The following is a 12,394-nucleotide window of genomic DNA, read 5'->3' as shown; positions in this document are numbered from 1 at the left end:
TTTAAAAGTTAGCTTCCTATCACTCATCATACTTATTACCCCGCCTGTTGCTCTTCTTGCTGCTGTGCAGTTTCTTTGCCTTGATCCTGGCCTCATTTTCAGCCTTTTTCCTAATGCAATTGTGAGAGCTGTTCGATATCCTGTAGATAATGCATATGACAAGGAAGGGATCCTACAATTTCTGGACTTTTTCCCGTTGCTCTTCAGATGTTTCTCCAGGAATTACATCTTCTGCAGTCGTTTTCAACAAAAGGTGGAGTTTCTCATAGCAAGACTCCACGTTGGCGGCCTGTTTCCGCGACTCTTCAGACTGGATAACCAGCGTGTGTGTTCTCTCGGCGTAGTAACGGGATGACCGGAGATGAGGATGAAGGATACGCGGCACCAGAGGCAGGAGAGACTGGAGGGGTACTTTCAATGTGGCTTTTGAGTTTACCCTATTGGGGAAATGCGATGAGATGTTAGTCTACTGAGGCGTACGTCCTGAGTCCTCTGACGTGGTCTCGGCCAGCCAAATGAGGCTTGATCAATGACCTTAGTGCAGGACAAAGCTCCAGGGGAGAGGAACGGACTTGTTAACATTCTGACCCCCAGGACCACCGGACCGGCTAAAGGAAATTTCGCAGATGTCACGAGGGACTGTGATTGTCTTTGAATTGAGCTTGGTAAGCCACTGCCGAGCAGCGGTGAGGTCCTTTTCGTCTGGTTCGGTGTCGGTGTGGTTGGTATTGTGATTATTGTTGTTATTGTTGGCGGCTGCTCGTCTGGAAGCAAAGGTTCTTGCTATAGTGGGACCGGCGGGGGCTTTGCTGAAAAATCGAAGGAGTCGGAGATAGGTTCGAATGGTTGACATATCTCGTGACAGTTAGAATTTTTTTTGACTAAGGGTTCTAGTCTTGTGGCCGGTTGGTAAGTAAGCACCTTGTACAGGGTAATTCGGTAGTTATACTTATGAGTAGTAGTACTCTGAGTAGATTAAGGTAAAGACTAGAAAGACATCGAATTAAAGGCGGAGAATGAAACCATTGACGGATATGAACTAGGTACATATGACAGTAAGACTGTCGCAAAGATACCTTAGATCCTCGGCCGGGCTTAGAACTTACCTAGTCTCTGCTGCTCTCTGGTCTGTCTGGGACTCGTTCTATGCTAAAGAATTATTCGGACTGTATCGATAGATGGAGTAAATGGAGTCCGTCTTAAGGAAAAAGCACTCATGTTTCTTAATTGCTACCACTAGTTCTAGAAACTCAGATGTATGCCAGACAACGGAAGGGTACTTTGAAGCTATCGAAACGCCATATTTGCAACTTTCAAGTCTACATAACAAGCGTTTCCCTTCAAATTCTGACCTAGATAGCCACCATTCATCACGAGATATTCCGTAGATAGCCCCTCCGGCTCTGATGCGAGTCTTCCTCAATCCTCCCTCACATGAACGAAGAACCCATTGGCTGTCGCCAGGAGAGCAGCGGGAAAACTCCGTGATCGATGGTTCTGGACCCTTGGAAGCGTCGAGATGAGAGGTTTACTTGCAAGCTAGTCTGGTCTGTGACTAATAATTAGACGATGCGATGGTATCAAGCCGGCAAAAATAGGTACTAGGACATGGCGCTAGGGAGTTAGACTAGATGGGGTACCTTAAGAACCTTACTATGGATAGCTTCCAGTTCCAGCAATGCTTCTAGCAGATCCAGATGGTTCTTGGTTCAACACTAGAATGCATAACCCGTCCAGTCAGAGCTTAGCATGGGAGTCTGAGGATGCCAGAAAGCAATCATGCGTAGTCTACATAGGTACAGAGAAGATATCTGCCACTCCTCTCTGATGATGGAGCCACAATCGCCTTCCAGGATAATCATACTACTAGTACTAGATAATAATCTTACGCGTAGATTTCCCGTAATAATTCTTCCACTCAAACTCCTCGCTTTCTTGACCGAGAATCTTCTCTCCTTCCTCTCGTCAAGTCCATGTGTTGGAGTAGTTGGAGACCTTTTCCAACCGACGTACTGATCGAGTTATCCATTTCACCATTTCTTGTTATCTCCTCATTTGCTTCCGTCATCTCAACTTCTCCCTCAAGCGGAAACTACCTACTACGCTTTCTATTCTTATTCCATTTCCTCCTCACTACTATCCCAATCTCTCTTACGATCTTTTTTCTGCAAGAAAAGCCTCCGAGTGGGCTCGCTCCAACTGATTTGGACCCTTTGTTCTACTCCTCTCCGCGCTTCCGCCTTACCGCCCTGGGATAAGAAGAAAAAAAAAGAAAAGCAGAAAGAAGGGCCCGGTTCTTTTTGCAAAGATAGCCCCACTCGAGCTAGTACTTCGATTGCGAAAACTCCCCCTCTCATCGCCTTGTGCCCTTTGCAGTCTCTTGCGGTCTTTGTAGATGAAACTGATTCACCCTGTCTGTTGTCTACATGACGCCGGGTTCTCCAGATGAAGCCCTTCACTTTCGAGGCAAAACTCTGACTCCAGAGAGCCCTCGTCCGCTTCACGTCGCGGAACCGACCAAGATCCCTGTGCTGCAGAACCAAATGGACCCAGTGTTCAATGATACGTCGACTTATTTTGACACGCCCCTGTCAGACCTGGAAAATGGTTCCCTGATGCATCCTCATCATCATCATCACAATGGACAATATGCAGGTTCGGAGAATGTGACGAGGCATCAGGCGCCCATACAGGGGTTGGACCATCATCACTATCAACAATACCAACAACCACCACCGTCGACACAAACACAAGGTAGCTTTCACACTGGTTCTTTGCAGGCGGATGATCGATCAATGGACAAGAAAAATGAGACTTCACTTTCTGCGGGGACAGCAACTGCTAAGCCTTCCCTTCCATCAGATCAGTCTGCAGTAGCAGACGAGGAGTCCTCTACTGCGCCGGGCATAGCAGCGAACTCATCTCTAACTGTTCTTCCTTCATCAGATCCCGCTGCCCCTCTAGCTCACCCTAACCCCGATGTCCCTTCCTCTTCCTCCTCACAGGCTGCCCAGATCCTGCCCGTCGCGAACGAGGTAAATCACGCCGTCGCCAGCTGGACCGCGCAGTCGGCGCAGCATGATCGCTTAGATTCCCAAGCAAAATCCGAAGATAATACTGGTGAGGGTGGTGTGGACTTCCAAAACCTGCTCGATAACCTTCCTCCTCCCTCTACTGCTGCTCCATTTGCCCCCCTGCCCTCGGAGACGGCCCCTTCGTCTGCGGACGACGTCTCTGAAGCTCCTCAAGGCCTTCCCCCTCGTCCCCCACCCCAGGAGAAGCCCACCATTCATCCTAATTACCATCCTAGCGATGATATCCGTTCGTATCATCAACTCCACCCTCACCCTCCCAGCACATCTACCACCTACCCTTCCCAGCAAAGTAATTATCAGTCCAACTTAGGGCTGCCTTCCTTGGCTGCTTCTGGCGCTCCCGGAACCGCGTCGGGCGCCAGCTCATTGCCTCCACCCCCTGGTCCCAGCTTCCAGCAACCGCCCCCCTCTACCGCAGAATCGTCTCAGGAGCCCCCTGCAACTGCGACTTCTCAGAATGGTCGCGTCGAGAAGCCCGTTGGTCGAGTGATCAGACCCGGGGACGAAGATGTTCCGTGGGGTCCAGACGTACAGAAGAAATATGATCAATTCCTGCATGATGAGAGAGTGTACGTAACGGAGGGACTCTGGGATCGCTTCCCAGCGGGGTCCCGGTTGTTCGTGGGTCAGTACTCTACCACTTTTAATTAAAGCCCTTGGTATTCGACCCTTAGCTAACCCTTACCGACAATGCAGGTAATCTGCCAACGGAGAGAGTCACAAAACGAGATTTGTTTCATATCTTTCACCAATACGGCAAACTAGCCCAGATATCGATCAAGCAAGCCTACGGTTTCATCCAATTTGTCGAAGCCTCCGCCTGCAAGCATGCGCTCGATTGTGAACAAGGAGCTGTGATAAGGGGTAGGAAAATCCGTAAGTTGGCCCTGTAGACTCAGCGGGAAATTCGGACCTGGATTGACTCTGTCTTACCCAGACCTTGAGATTTCAAAACCGCAGAGGAATACTCGGGCAGGCCCCGCGCCACCCGAACCTTCTCGCGGTCCTCCACCTCGACGGTCCAGGTCGCCGGAATACAGCAGAGGCGGTCCTCCCAGCAGCCGTAATCCGAGGGGATCAGGAGATCGCTATGATCGGCCTTACGAGTCAGGCAGAGTCCCGTTTAGTGACTTTAGAGATGAGCCGAGCCACCGCAGACGCGACGATTATCGACCTCCTCCACGATCACCGTCCCCTCGTCCGTTCCGTGGAAGAGATGGGTACAGATCCCGGGATAGAACTCCTGAACGATACGATCGACGCGAGAGACGCCGTTCTCGGTCACCGTATGGGAGAGATAGACGATATCGGAGTCCTAGCCCCAGGGGTCGCAACACATACGACAGTGATACGGACTTGCCAGTGCCCAGGAGAGCCCCAAGAGATGTCCCGGACGTGCAGATTTTGGTTCTTGAAGAAGTTGATCGGTAAGTTACAACATCAAGTTCACGCCTTTGTCGATGGTGCAATTCTGATGTTTCCTTTCAGTAACTTCATCTTCCACGTGGAGAATGCCTTCCGCAATCGAGGTCTTCGGGTCGATGTCCTGGTGTTAGGTCCTCGCATACCACTGAACGCGGCAGTTCAGCGGCAGATTAAAGAAGGGGTTCTTGCTGTTGTGAGGCTGTCTCGTCCGAACCAATTTTCAAGGAAGATACCGTTGCAGGTGTTCGACCGCAGTGCTGGGTCAGACAATGTTCGTTTCAATGGTGAGTAACCCTTTTTTCAGTCATCTCTGTGTACGCAACCTTGTAGGCTCATGCAGTTATGTACAGAATATCCAGAAGTCGAGCCCAACATCGCCGCTGAGATCGTCTTTCATGCCCAAGCCATGCAACGCGGTGCTCCTTCACTTCCTTTCCCAACCAACCCCGCGTTCGCCGTGTCGACACTTCCCACAGCGCCCATTCCTCAGGCACCATTGCCGGCACTTTCTAGTTCTTCCAATGTCGCGAATATGATTTCGTCTCTTGATGGGCCTACCCTTCAGTCTCTCTTGAGTACACTACAGCAGCGACAGCAACAACCTATCCCCACTGCACAACCCTTTACGGCTGCCAGCATGCCTCATACCACTGCAGATCTCGCAAGCCTTTTGAGCGGAGTCACGCGGCCATCGATTCCTACGAATCCTCAACAACACCTGCCTCCGCAATACTCGGTCCCAGCTACCAATGCTCCGGTGATTCCAGATCCCAATCTGATCTCATTGCTTGCTAAGGGCCTGGGTGGACAGCAGCAACCACAGCAGCAGAACTTGGCGGGTATGAGTCCTCACGTTCAAAACATTATGAATCAGTTAAGCAAGTGGAAACAATGATCGACGATAATTCATTTACATGTACATTTCCCATATTTCTCTCTTTTCTCTTCGTTTGCTTCTATTCTGGAATTTCGGAATACGAGGGAGCCTGGCGTTTCATTCACGATTATCAGTTGAATCGATTAGTCATGGGTCGATCTGGCCATTGTTCACGGCTTTTATGGCTGGTGGTTGGCTTTGATGCTACTTTTCTATTTCGTCCAAGACGTTGCGACGGGAGTGCAGGGTTATCCTTTCGAGGCATAAAGGGTTAGATATGGGAGGAAATGGCTTCCGCGTCTGGGCTGTGATGACATCTTCATGGATTACCTCTTACCTCTAATCTCACTGCGTTACCTTAAGCGAATTCTACCCTAGCGGTAGAGCAATAGGACGATTTTGATATCAGATACTGCACAATGAGATAGCTGGGTAGATACGAGTATTATACAAGATCTCATTCAACAGTCGTTATGAGAGGCGATATAATGTGATATAGTACATTCATAATGGGTAATCTCCTCTTCTTTCCCCCCCCTGCATCTTCAGCGATAGCACACGCCTCACCTCGGCGTCCAACCTTGTGCCTTGAGATCCGCAACCTTGGCCGCATCTTCCTTCTTGATGCGCTCGATCGTCTTGTCCCGGTTATATTCCATTACCCGCTTCTCCTTGAAGTATTTGACCTATGCAGGAACAAGGATCAGAAACCTATCTCCCGAACTACTCAAGACTTGGTAGAAGATACATACCCAAGCCTTCGCGCACGCCCCCTCAAACTGTGCCAGTTCCTTCCCACATTGGCGCCGCGCTTCTTTATCTTCCTTGATCGAGTCGACGATGTTATTCTTGTCCAGGCATGAGAAGAATAGATCCCGGCCTTCCCAGCACTTTTCGCGGGAGGTTCGGTCGGGGGCTATGCGGCCGCCGTCGGAGGCTTTGGTGGAATTGTCTGAGGACCAAGGGAGCCAGCCCATTTTGATCAAGGTATATTAAATAAGATTGAAATGGTAAATATGGGTACAGTGGAAGAAGATTCAAGAAGTAGATTGTCGCAAAAGTGATTCTGTAGGTCTTGGATGTCTCCAGTTCCGCTGGGATTCCGCATTGGCGGCTCCGCGTGGCTTGTGGTCTGTGGCGCTAACATGTCATTTGCTGGGACAGCTTCAACTCGTCTTCTATCTAGGTTTCATCGTCAGTTGACTCGACCACGGGGAAACAACAGCCTAAGTCAAGAGAATAATGTTGACTACTGCCTACAAATTACGTACTTGAACCTGCATCTACTCGACATCTACACCCGCACTTCATCTGTCAAAAGTCCGCTTCAAGACTGTCCAGCCCGCTCGCTCGTTCTCAATAAACAATATTCGCACCAGGGTCGATACATTATCAATAGTTCATGCCCCCGCGCCGACGGGCTCCTGCGGGGTCCCGAACAGACCTTCCACCGCTGAAGATTGTTCGAAAGATCCTTCTCCTGCAAACTGCCTACTATGTCTCCGCTACGGCCTTGATTCTATTCACGACTTTGGTCTACGGAACGGGGTTCTCGCTCGATCTGGTTTTCAGCTGGGATGCCTTAAGGGGGGACACAACAATAGGGTGGATGCTGGGGTTAGTATGGATGTTGAACAGTCTACTTGGGTATGTCTATGCCTTTCGCTCCTGCAAGAGCTTGGTTCGCTAACTGGATTTGATCGAAAGCGTGATCTTCCTACTCCTCCTCGTCTCTCGCTCAAAGCTCATCCCTGACTTCGCCTTAACAATCCACTTCTTCCATCTCATCGCGACGTCGTTCTACACCCGTTCAATACCCCGCAATTGGCTCTGGTGGGGTCTGCAATGCGCCAGCGCAGCTCTGATGACCTTTCTGGGTATCTGGGCCTGCCAGTGGCGGGAACTCAAGCCTATCACGTTCGGGATAGCGGGCGGTAGGGGCACAGCGCAGTCGTCTTCTAGTACCTCCCAACCGCAGACCGATGATGTCGAAAACCAACCGTTCTTGCCATCACGGGGACGCGGCCGAGGGCGGAATCTGGGTGAGGGGAGTGGCGAGTACGAATTGACGGAGATGAAAGGTGAGCCGGCTGCATAATGTTCTTGTGGGCCTTGGACGACTCTTTCCGCTTCTATTCTTCATTTCATCATTAATTTTGGCGATCCGGATACGTCGCTACGTTGCATCGTTACCATCATCATTGTGTATACCCTGGCTGGTTGGATTTGTATAGATGGCGTTGGAGTGGACAGTGGATTCCTGTGCATTTCTTGTGGATGAGGATATGTATCAGGAGACGATAGCGCCATCATGATATGTGCAGGCACATTTTGTTTAGGTTCTAATAGGATTGATTCTTTGGCGCTTGACGTTGACTCGAAACTTGGGCTCTGGGGCGAGGCAGTAGTGCGATGAACAGTGTTACCAATCAGTTGTGTCTCGATCTCTCCACGAATCCTTCAGTCGGAGAATAGTCCGCTGAAGATACCGGGTACATCTTCTTTGCGTCGAATCACGAAGCTTTTGCGCCTTCTGCTCGACAAGCGATGAGGCAAGTCAAGTGGGGGTTCGGAGTTGACCCGCAGACTCCGCTTCAAGTGATGATAAGACGATTGTATAGATAAAGAACTGGCTATATGATGGGAGAAAGGTATCATTTAGCGAGATATATGAGGAGCTACCTTACCTCTTGATTATTATCGAGTTTAGTGCTACACAATCTCGCTCACTGCAGAAATCCGACTTCTGTCTACCTCTATACCCACGGCGATTGATCCAAAATGTCAACTACGACGATTACTGAAACCGGGAAGCAGATGGTTGTCGTCACCCCAGAAAACAAAATCACTCCTGCCGCAGCAGATGAAAAGTTCCAGGCCATCGCACGCGGCAATCGCGAAGGCACGCTCAAGCTCCAAGGCATCCCAACCTTCTCCGACCCCTACGAGCAGCGTAAATGGATGAAAGAGCATATGGCGGCTGCGTTTCGCTTCTTCGGAAAGCAGGGCTACGGAGAGGGAGTGTCAGGTCATATCTCGATGAGAGGTGAGGGCAGTCATGGACAGACGTGAGTCCGCACACTGACTTCTCCACAGACCCCGTCCTCAAAGACCATTTCTGGATGAACCCGTTCGCAAAGCATTTCTCGACCATCAAGGCTTCGGACCTGGTTCTGGTCGATAGCGAGGGTTACGTGACGAAGGGAGGGGCGCAGCTTCCCATCAACGAGGCGGGTTTCATGATTCACTCTGAGATTCACAAGGCCCGTCCGGATGTGGTGGCTGCTGCGCATACGCATGGGATTTATGGGAAGACGTGGAGTGCATTCGGGCGGCCCATTGAAATGCTTTCTCAGGGTATGTACTGTATCTATACCGGTGAAGGTTTGTGGCTGGAAAACGCTGACGGTTGCTGTAGACGCCTGTAACTTCTACGGGAAGCTGGGCGTATATGACGATCACGGTGGTATTGCACTAGCCCAGGAAGAGGGCGCGCAGATTGCAAACGCTCTAGGCGAGAGTAATATCGCCTGTATTCTGCAGAATCACGGGTATGGGAAACTTCTTGTTGCTCCCAGCGTTTGTGCAAGAGCTGATCGTCTCCCAGTCTGCTGACGGTTGGTCACACCGTCGATGAAGCTGCGTTCCTGTTTTTCAGTTTGGATAATGCATGTCATTCGCAGTTGATGGCCGACGCCGCGGCTGCGAATGGAGTCCCTAAGAAGATTATCAGCCATGAGGTGGCGCAGTATACTGCCGACGCTGTTCAGAACCCAGTAGGTTTTCTGTGTTATTTCTCAGAGTGCAAACTGACATGCCGCAGCATAATTTTTATACCGAGTTTCAGCCTGAGTTTGAGTTGATCGTGGAGGAGAGCAATGGCCGGGTTCTTCAGTAATAGAGACCTGGTTAAATCCCTGTAAGGGATCAACTGGTCATCAATGTAGCAATCAAACCCTAAATTCAGCGGCCTTGTTATAAAGCTCCCATAATGTGAGAACCGTCTACTGAGTGGGAGCAGGTATCATCTGAATGCCTTCACAGCGCTTTAGGGAAAGGAAAGGGGCATGACTAATAAAATTCACGTGACCGACACATGGCATCTGAGTATCCCAACGGCATCAAAGAGTAATTAATCAACACCCTCAATTCTAGGTACAATAAGTGCTACTCGAGACTATTGTCGCTCTTTTAGAATTATTCAGCAAGATCGGAGATGGTTCCTCTAAAATGAGATTTTTTTGACTTTCTGTGGTTGCATCAATTGAACCAGACCCTTTGCAACTATCCATCCACCTCCTACCTGTCATTTCATCTTGTTTTCTTGTTTGATACCCATTCTGCGCTGATCTTATTTTTTTTACTTGTGTTGTTGCGCCCATTCTTCCAGATAGAGCGATTTGGCTGCATATACTATGGACAAGATGGCAGACAGCGAACCTTCGTACATAGATTACGAAGCCTTTTTGGACCCCGACTTCTCACCAGCGTCATTTGCCAATGCCTTGGTCCTGGCAACCAACAATGCTACAGACACACCATTGGACCTTTCCACACCACTGTCACGGGTGCTATTTGATCTTCAAGAGATCGATACTCACATCCACAATCTAACGAGCAAGTCAGCTCTCCCTCTGCTTACGCACACGCAGGATCAAACCGCTGCTGCAGAGCGGATTCTCAAGGAGACAGAGGAGCAAATATCCTCTGTGACGAAAGGCTATGAGCGCCTGGAGCAGGAAGTTTTACGAAAATGGGAGGCCGCAGACGAAGCCAGAGTGGCTGCGGAAAAGTCGCTGGCAACGGTGCGATTAGCGAGAGCTGTCGGGCGTTGTCTGGCTCTGGGCAGGCAGTTGGAGGGTCAGCTTTCTGAGGTGACTGGTCGGGGTGGCCCAGCTGTGACTGCAGGAGCACACGATCGTCCCTCTCCCAGTCCTGGCAGAGAGGACTACCGAGCGCTGGAGCGAGCCGCATCTACCATTGTGAGTTTGCGACGGATGTTCTCCGCTACCGTCGTGGGAGAGGAAGGCTACGGATTGGAACGTGTCAAGGTCATCCGGACTTTGAGGGGAGAGCTAGTGATCCCGGCCGAGAACATGGTCAAGGCACGAGCGCAACAGACTATCAATCGCTTCTCCATCTCCTCCATCGCGGCGGGCTCGCATTCTCAAACCGGATACCGCCAAGCCCGGGACGCGCGAGCCCGGCTGGTTTCCGCCGTTACCGTCTTGTATCTTCTGTCTCCAGTCCCGAAGATGTTGACTTCGCCAGCCAGTTTTCAGCCAGAGCTTCTGCTTTCTGCATTGCAAGGCTATATGCACACGGCCATCGTGGCGTCCCTCAATGCTCTTTCCCGAGCGCTAACCATGCTTCCGAGTCTCGAGCGGACGCTGTCTGAACTCTCGGGACGATGTCAGGATATCTTTGCACTAGAGGCGATTCTCAGCAGCCTTCGTCCGCCAACGCACCCACTTTTACCCGCTTCGGCTCCTAGCACTGGCGACAGCAATGGTACAGGGGTTCGAGCGCAAGAAGTGACCTCCAAGAACAATCTTCTCCAGCCACTGCTGAACGCTTTGGATACAACGTCTCTCCCTTCGTACTTTTGGCGATCATTAGCTTCGTCCTTGGCGCCGCGGGTCCAGGAGGTTCTCAGTCGGGGCGGTGTTTCAGCACGGACGCTCCGGTCAAATCGGGATCGGCTCAGGAAGGATATTAGGGAGTGCGTCCTGCGGGGCTCACAGCTCCCAGCCCCAACATTGGTGACAGACAAGCGGACAGGAACTGAGGCTGGGAACTGGGAGAGAGAAGCAGCGGTGATGGTTGGGTCTGTCGTGGGTGCGTTGGAGAGGTAGATCGACGATGTACAGGAGTGACAGGCAATCCATTGACATCATCCTTCAATACTCAGCCTTGCCATTGCATTAGGGCCCTTTGGAATAGCCTCTCGGCTATGTAATGAGCAGCGCCAAACGCCATCAACGAGTCCTGCCGCTTAGGCATACCCTTGTTCGTCCAATTCATCTGGAAATGACGTGCGCCTTTGATCATTCAGATATATTGGATACACGCAAGCACAAGGCGCAGCAACTACGCCATTTATGGAAGAGCAAATCGTTGGTGAGAGCTAGTACTAGCGGCTATACCATCTGGCCCTAACGAATCTAAGATCTTACCCCGGCCAGTAGTCGTTGTCACTCAACCAACACTATAGTCAAGGCTATGTCTTCGAAAACTCAAGCAATTTATCCTGGGGTATGCTATTTTAGCGTTGTCTTCGTCCATAAATCTCTCCAAATCTGCAAGGCTGGCAGAGTGTCTTCGTCCCTGTCTATCTGCTCCAACTGTACAGAATCCTATCCAACATTTGCCTAACACAATGCATCTGTCAAGCATTATCATCTATTTGAGCCTAACCACTGCGGCAACGGCCATTCTCTCCTTACGCACGGTTAAAGACCCAGCTCGCGAATACCTCACCTCAGTCTGCTACCCAAACTACTCCAACAACACCCGCTTCATCGCCCTCAGGCTAGCATTAAACAACATCACCTCCTCACTCGCCAACTCCCCGTTCCCCTGCGAGCAAGCACTCTACATCGAAAACGCCTGCAGCGCAAACGGCACCACGGAAATCGACTTCCTTGCCGAACAAGAATGCCTCTGTAACGGCGCATATTTTGACGTCCTCGCAGGGTGCGACGCATGCTATTACGAACACGGGTACACCGCCCTCCCGCCGGCCGAGGCGTCCTCGTCGCGGTCTTCGCTCAGCGTGGCCGAGTGCGGCCCCACGCCGCCCTACCAGCCTTTCTCGAATCTGCTTCCCGCGGTGAACGCCACGTCGATTGAGAATGCGCCGGCGATCACGCTGGGGACGGATCGGTTCCCGAACAATACGGCTGTGAGCAATTACTGGACGGCAGCGGGGCCGGTTACCCCGGGGGCCATTACGGGGAGTGCGACGGGCAGGTTGACGAGTTGGACGAATTATGGG

At 51.0% G+C, this 12,394-nt stretch overlaps 7 protein-coding genes across 7 annotated transcripts; 5 read left to right on the top strand and 2 right to left on the bottom strand.

Moving 5' to 3' along the window:
- Positions 1–19: 19 nt before the first annotated feature.
- On the bottom strand, positions 20–853 carry CDV56_101926 (peptidyl-tRNA hydrolase domain protein; the record flags this gene model as incomplete). The annotated part of the gene is made up of 4 exons (XM_026755545.1): positions 20–110; positions 177–423; positions 481–521; positions 573–853. 4 exons carry the CDS (start codon positions 851–853, stop codon positions 20–22), a joined length of 660 nt encoding a protein of 219 aa, XP_026611971.1.
- Positions 854–2,426: 1,573 nt separating this feature from the next.
- CDV56_101268 (putative RNA-binding protein (Nab3)) lies at positions 2,427–5,415 on the top strand (the record flags this gene model as incomplete). Its single annotated transcript, XM_026754887.1, has 7 exons — positions 2,427–2,607; positions 2,656–3,720; positions 3,792–3,949; positions 4,033–4,381; positions 4,459–4,522; positions 4,584–4,804; positions 4,871–5,415. 7 exons carry the CDS (start codon positions 2,427–2,429, stop codon positions 5,413–5,415), a joined length of 2,583 nt encoding a protein of 860 aa, XP_026611970.1.
- Positions 5,416–5,960: 545 nt separating this feature from the next.
- CDV56_101113 (cytochrome c oxidase subunit 6B family protein) lies at positions 5,961–6,374 on the bottom strand (the record flags this gene model as incomplete). Its single annotated transcript, XM_026754732.1, has 2 exons — positions 5,961–6,083; positions 6,150–6,374. The coding sequence occupies 2 exons, from the start codon at positions 6,372–6,374 to the stop codon at positions 5,961–5,963; spliced, it is 348 nt and encodes a 115-aa protein (XP_026611969.1).
- Positions 6,375–6,799: 425 nt separating this feature from the next.
- Positions 6,800–7,495, top strand: CDV56_100944 (protein SYS1; the record flags this gene model as incomplete). Its single annotated transcript, XM_026754563.1, has 2 exons — positions 6,800–7,044; positions 7,105–7,495. The coding sequence occupies 2 exons, from the start codon at positions 6,800–6,802 to the stop codon at positions 7,493–7,495; spliced, it is 636 nt and encodes a 211-aa protein (XP_026611968.1).
- Positions 7,496–8,178: 683 nt separating this feature from the next.
- CDV56_100656 (class II aldolase/adducin domain protein) lies at positions 8,179–9,295 on the top strand (the record flags this gene model as incomplete). Its single annotated transcript, XM_026754275.1, has 5 exons — positions 8,179–8,443; positions 8,494–8,754; positions 8,816–8,948; positions 9,005–9,173; positions 9,221–9,295. The coding sequence occupies 5 exons, from the start codon at positions 8,179–8,181 to the stop codon at positions 9,293–9,295; spliced, it is 903 nt and encodes a 300-aa protein (XP_026611967.1).
- A 517-nt stretch (positions 9,296–9,812) lies between these two features.
- Positions 9,813–11,252, top strand: CDV56_100355 (Golgi transport complex subunit COG5; the record flags this gene model as incomplete). The annotated part of the gene is made up of 1 exon (XM_026753974.1): positions 9,813–11,252. One exon carries the CDS (start codon positions 9,813–9,815, stop codon positions 11,250–11,252), a length of 1,440 nt encoding a protein of 479 aa, XP_026611966.1.
- Positions 11,253–11,776: 524 nt separating this feature from the next.
- CDV56_100009 (uncharacterized protein) lies at positions 11,777–12,369 on the top strand (the record flags this gene model as incomplete). Its single annotated transcript, XM_026753628.1, has 1 exon — positions 11,777–12,369. A coding segment is annotated over one exon (593 nt), but the record flags the coding sequence as incomplete, so codon positions are not given.
- Between the last annotated feature and the right edge of the window lie 25 nt (positions 12,370–12,394).

Source organism: Aspergillus thermomutatus (assembly GCF_002237265.1).
Source record: "Aspergillus thermomutatus strain HMR AF 39 chromosome Unknown NODE_195, whole genome shotgun sequence".
Classification (NCBI taxonomy): domain Eukaryota; kingdom Fungi; phylum Ascomycota; class Eurotiomycetes; order Eurotiales; family Aspergillaceae; genus Aspergillus; species Aspergillus thermomutatus.
The sequence above is the reverse complement of the archived record's forward strand: the minus strand, read 5'-3'. Positions and strand labels throughout refer to the sequence as shown.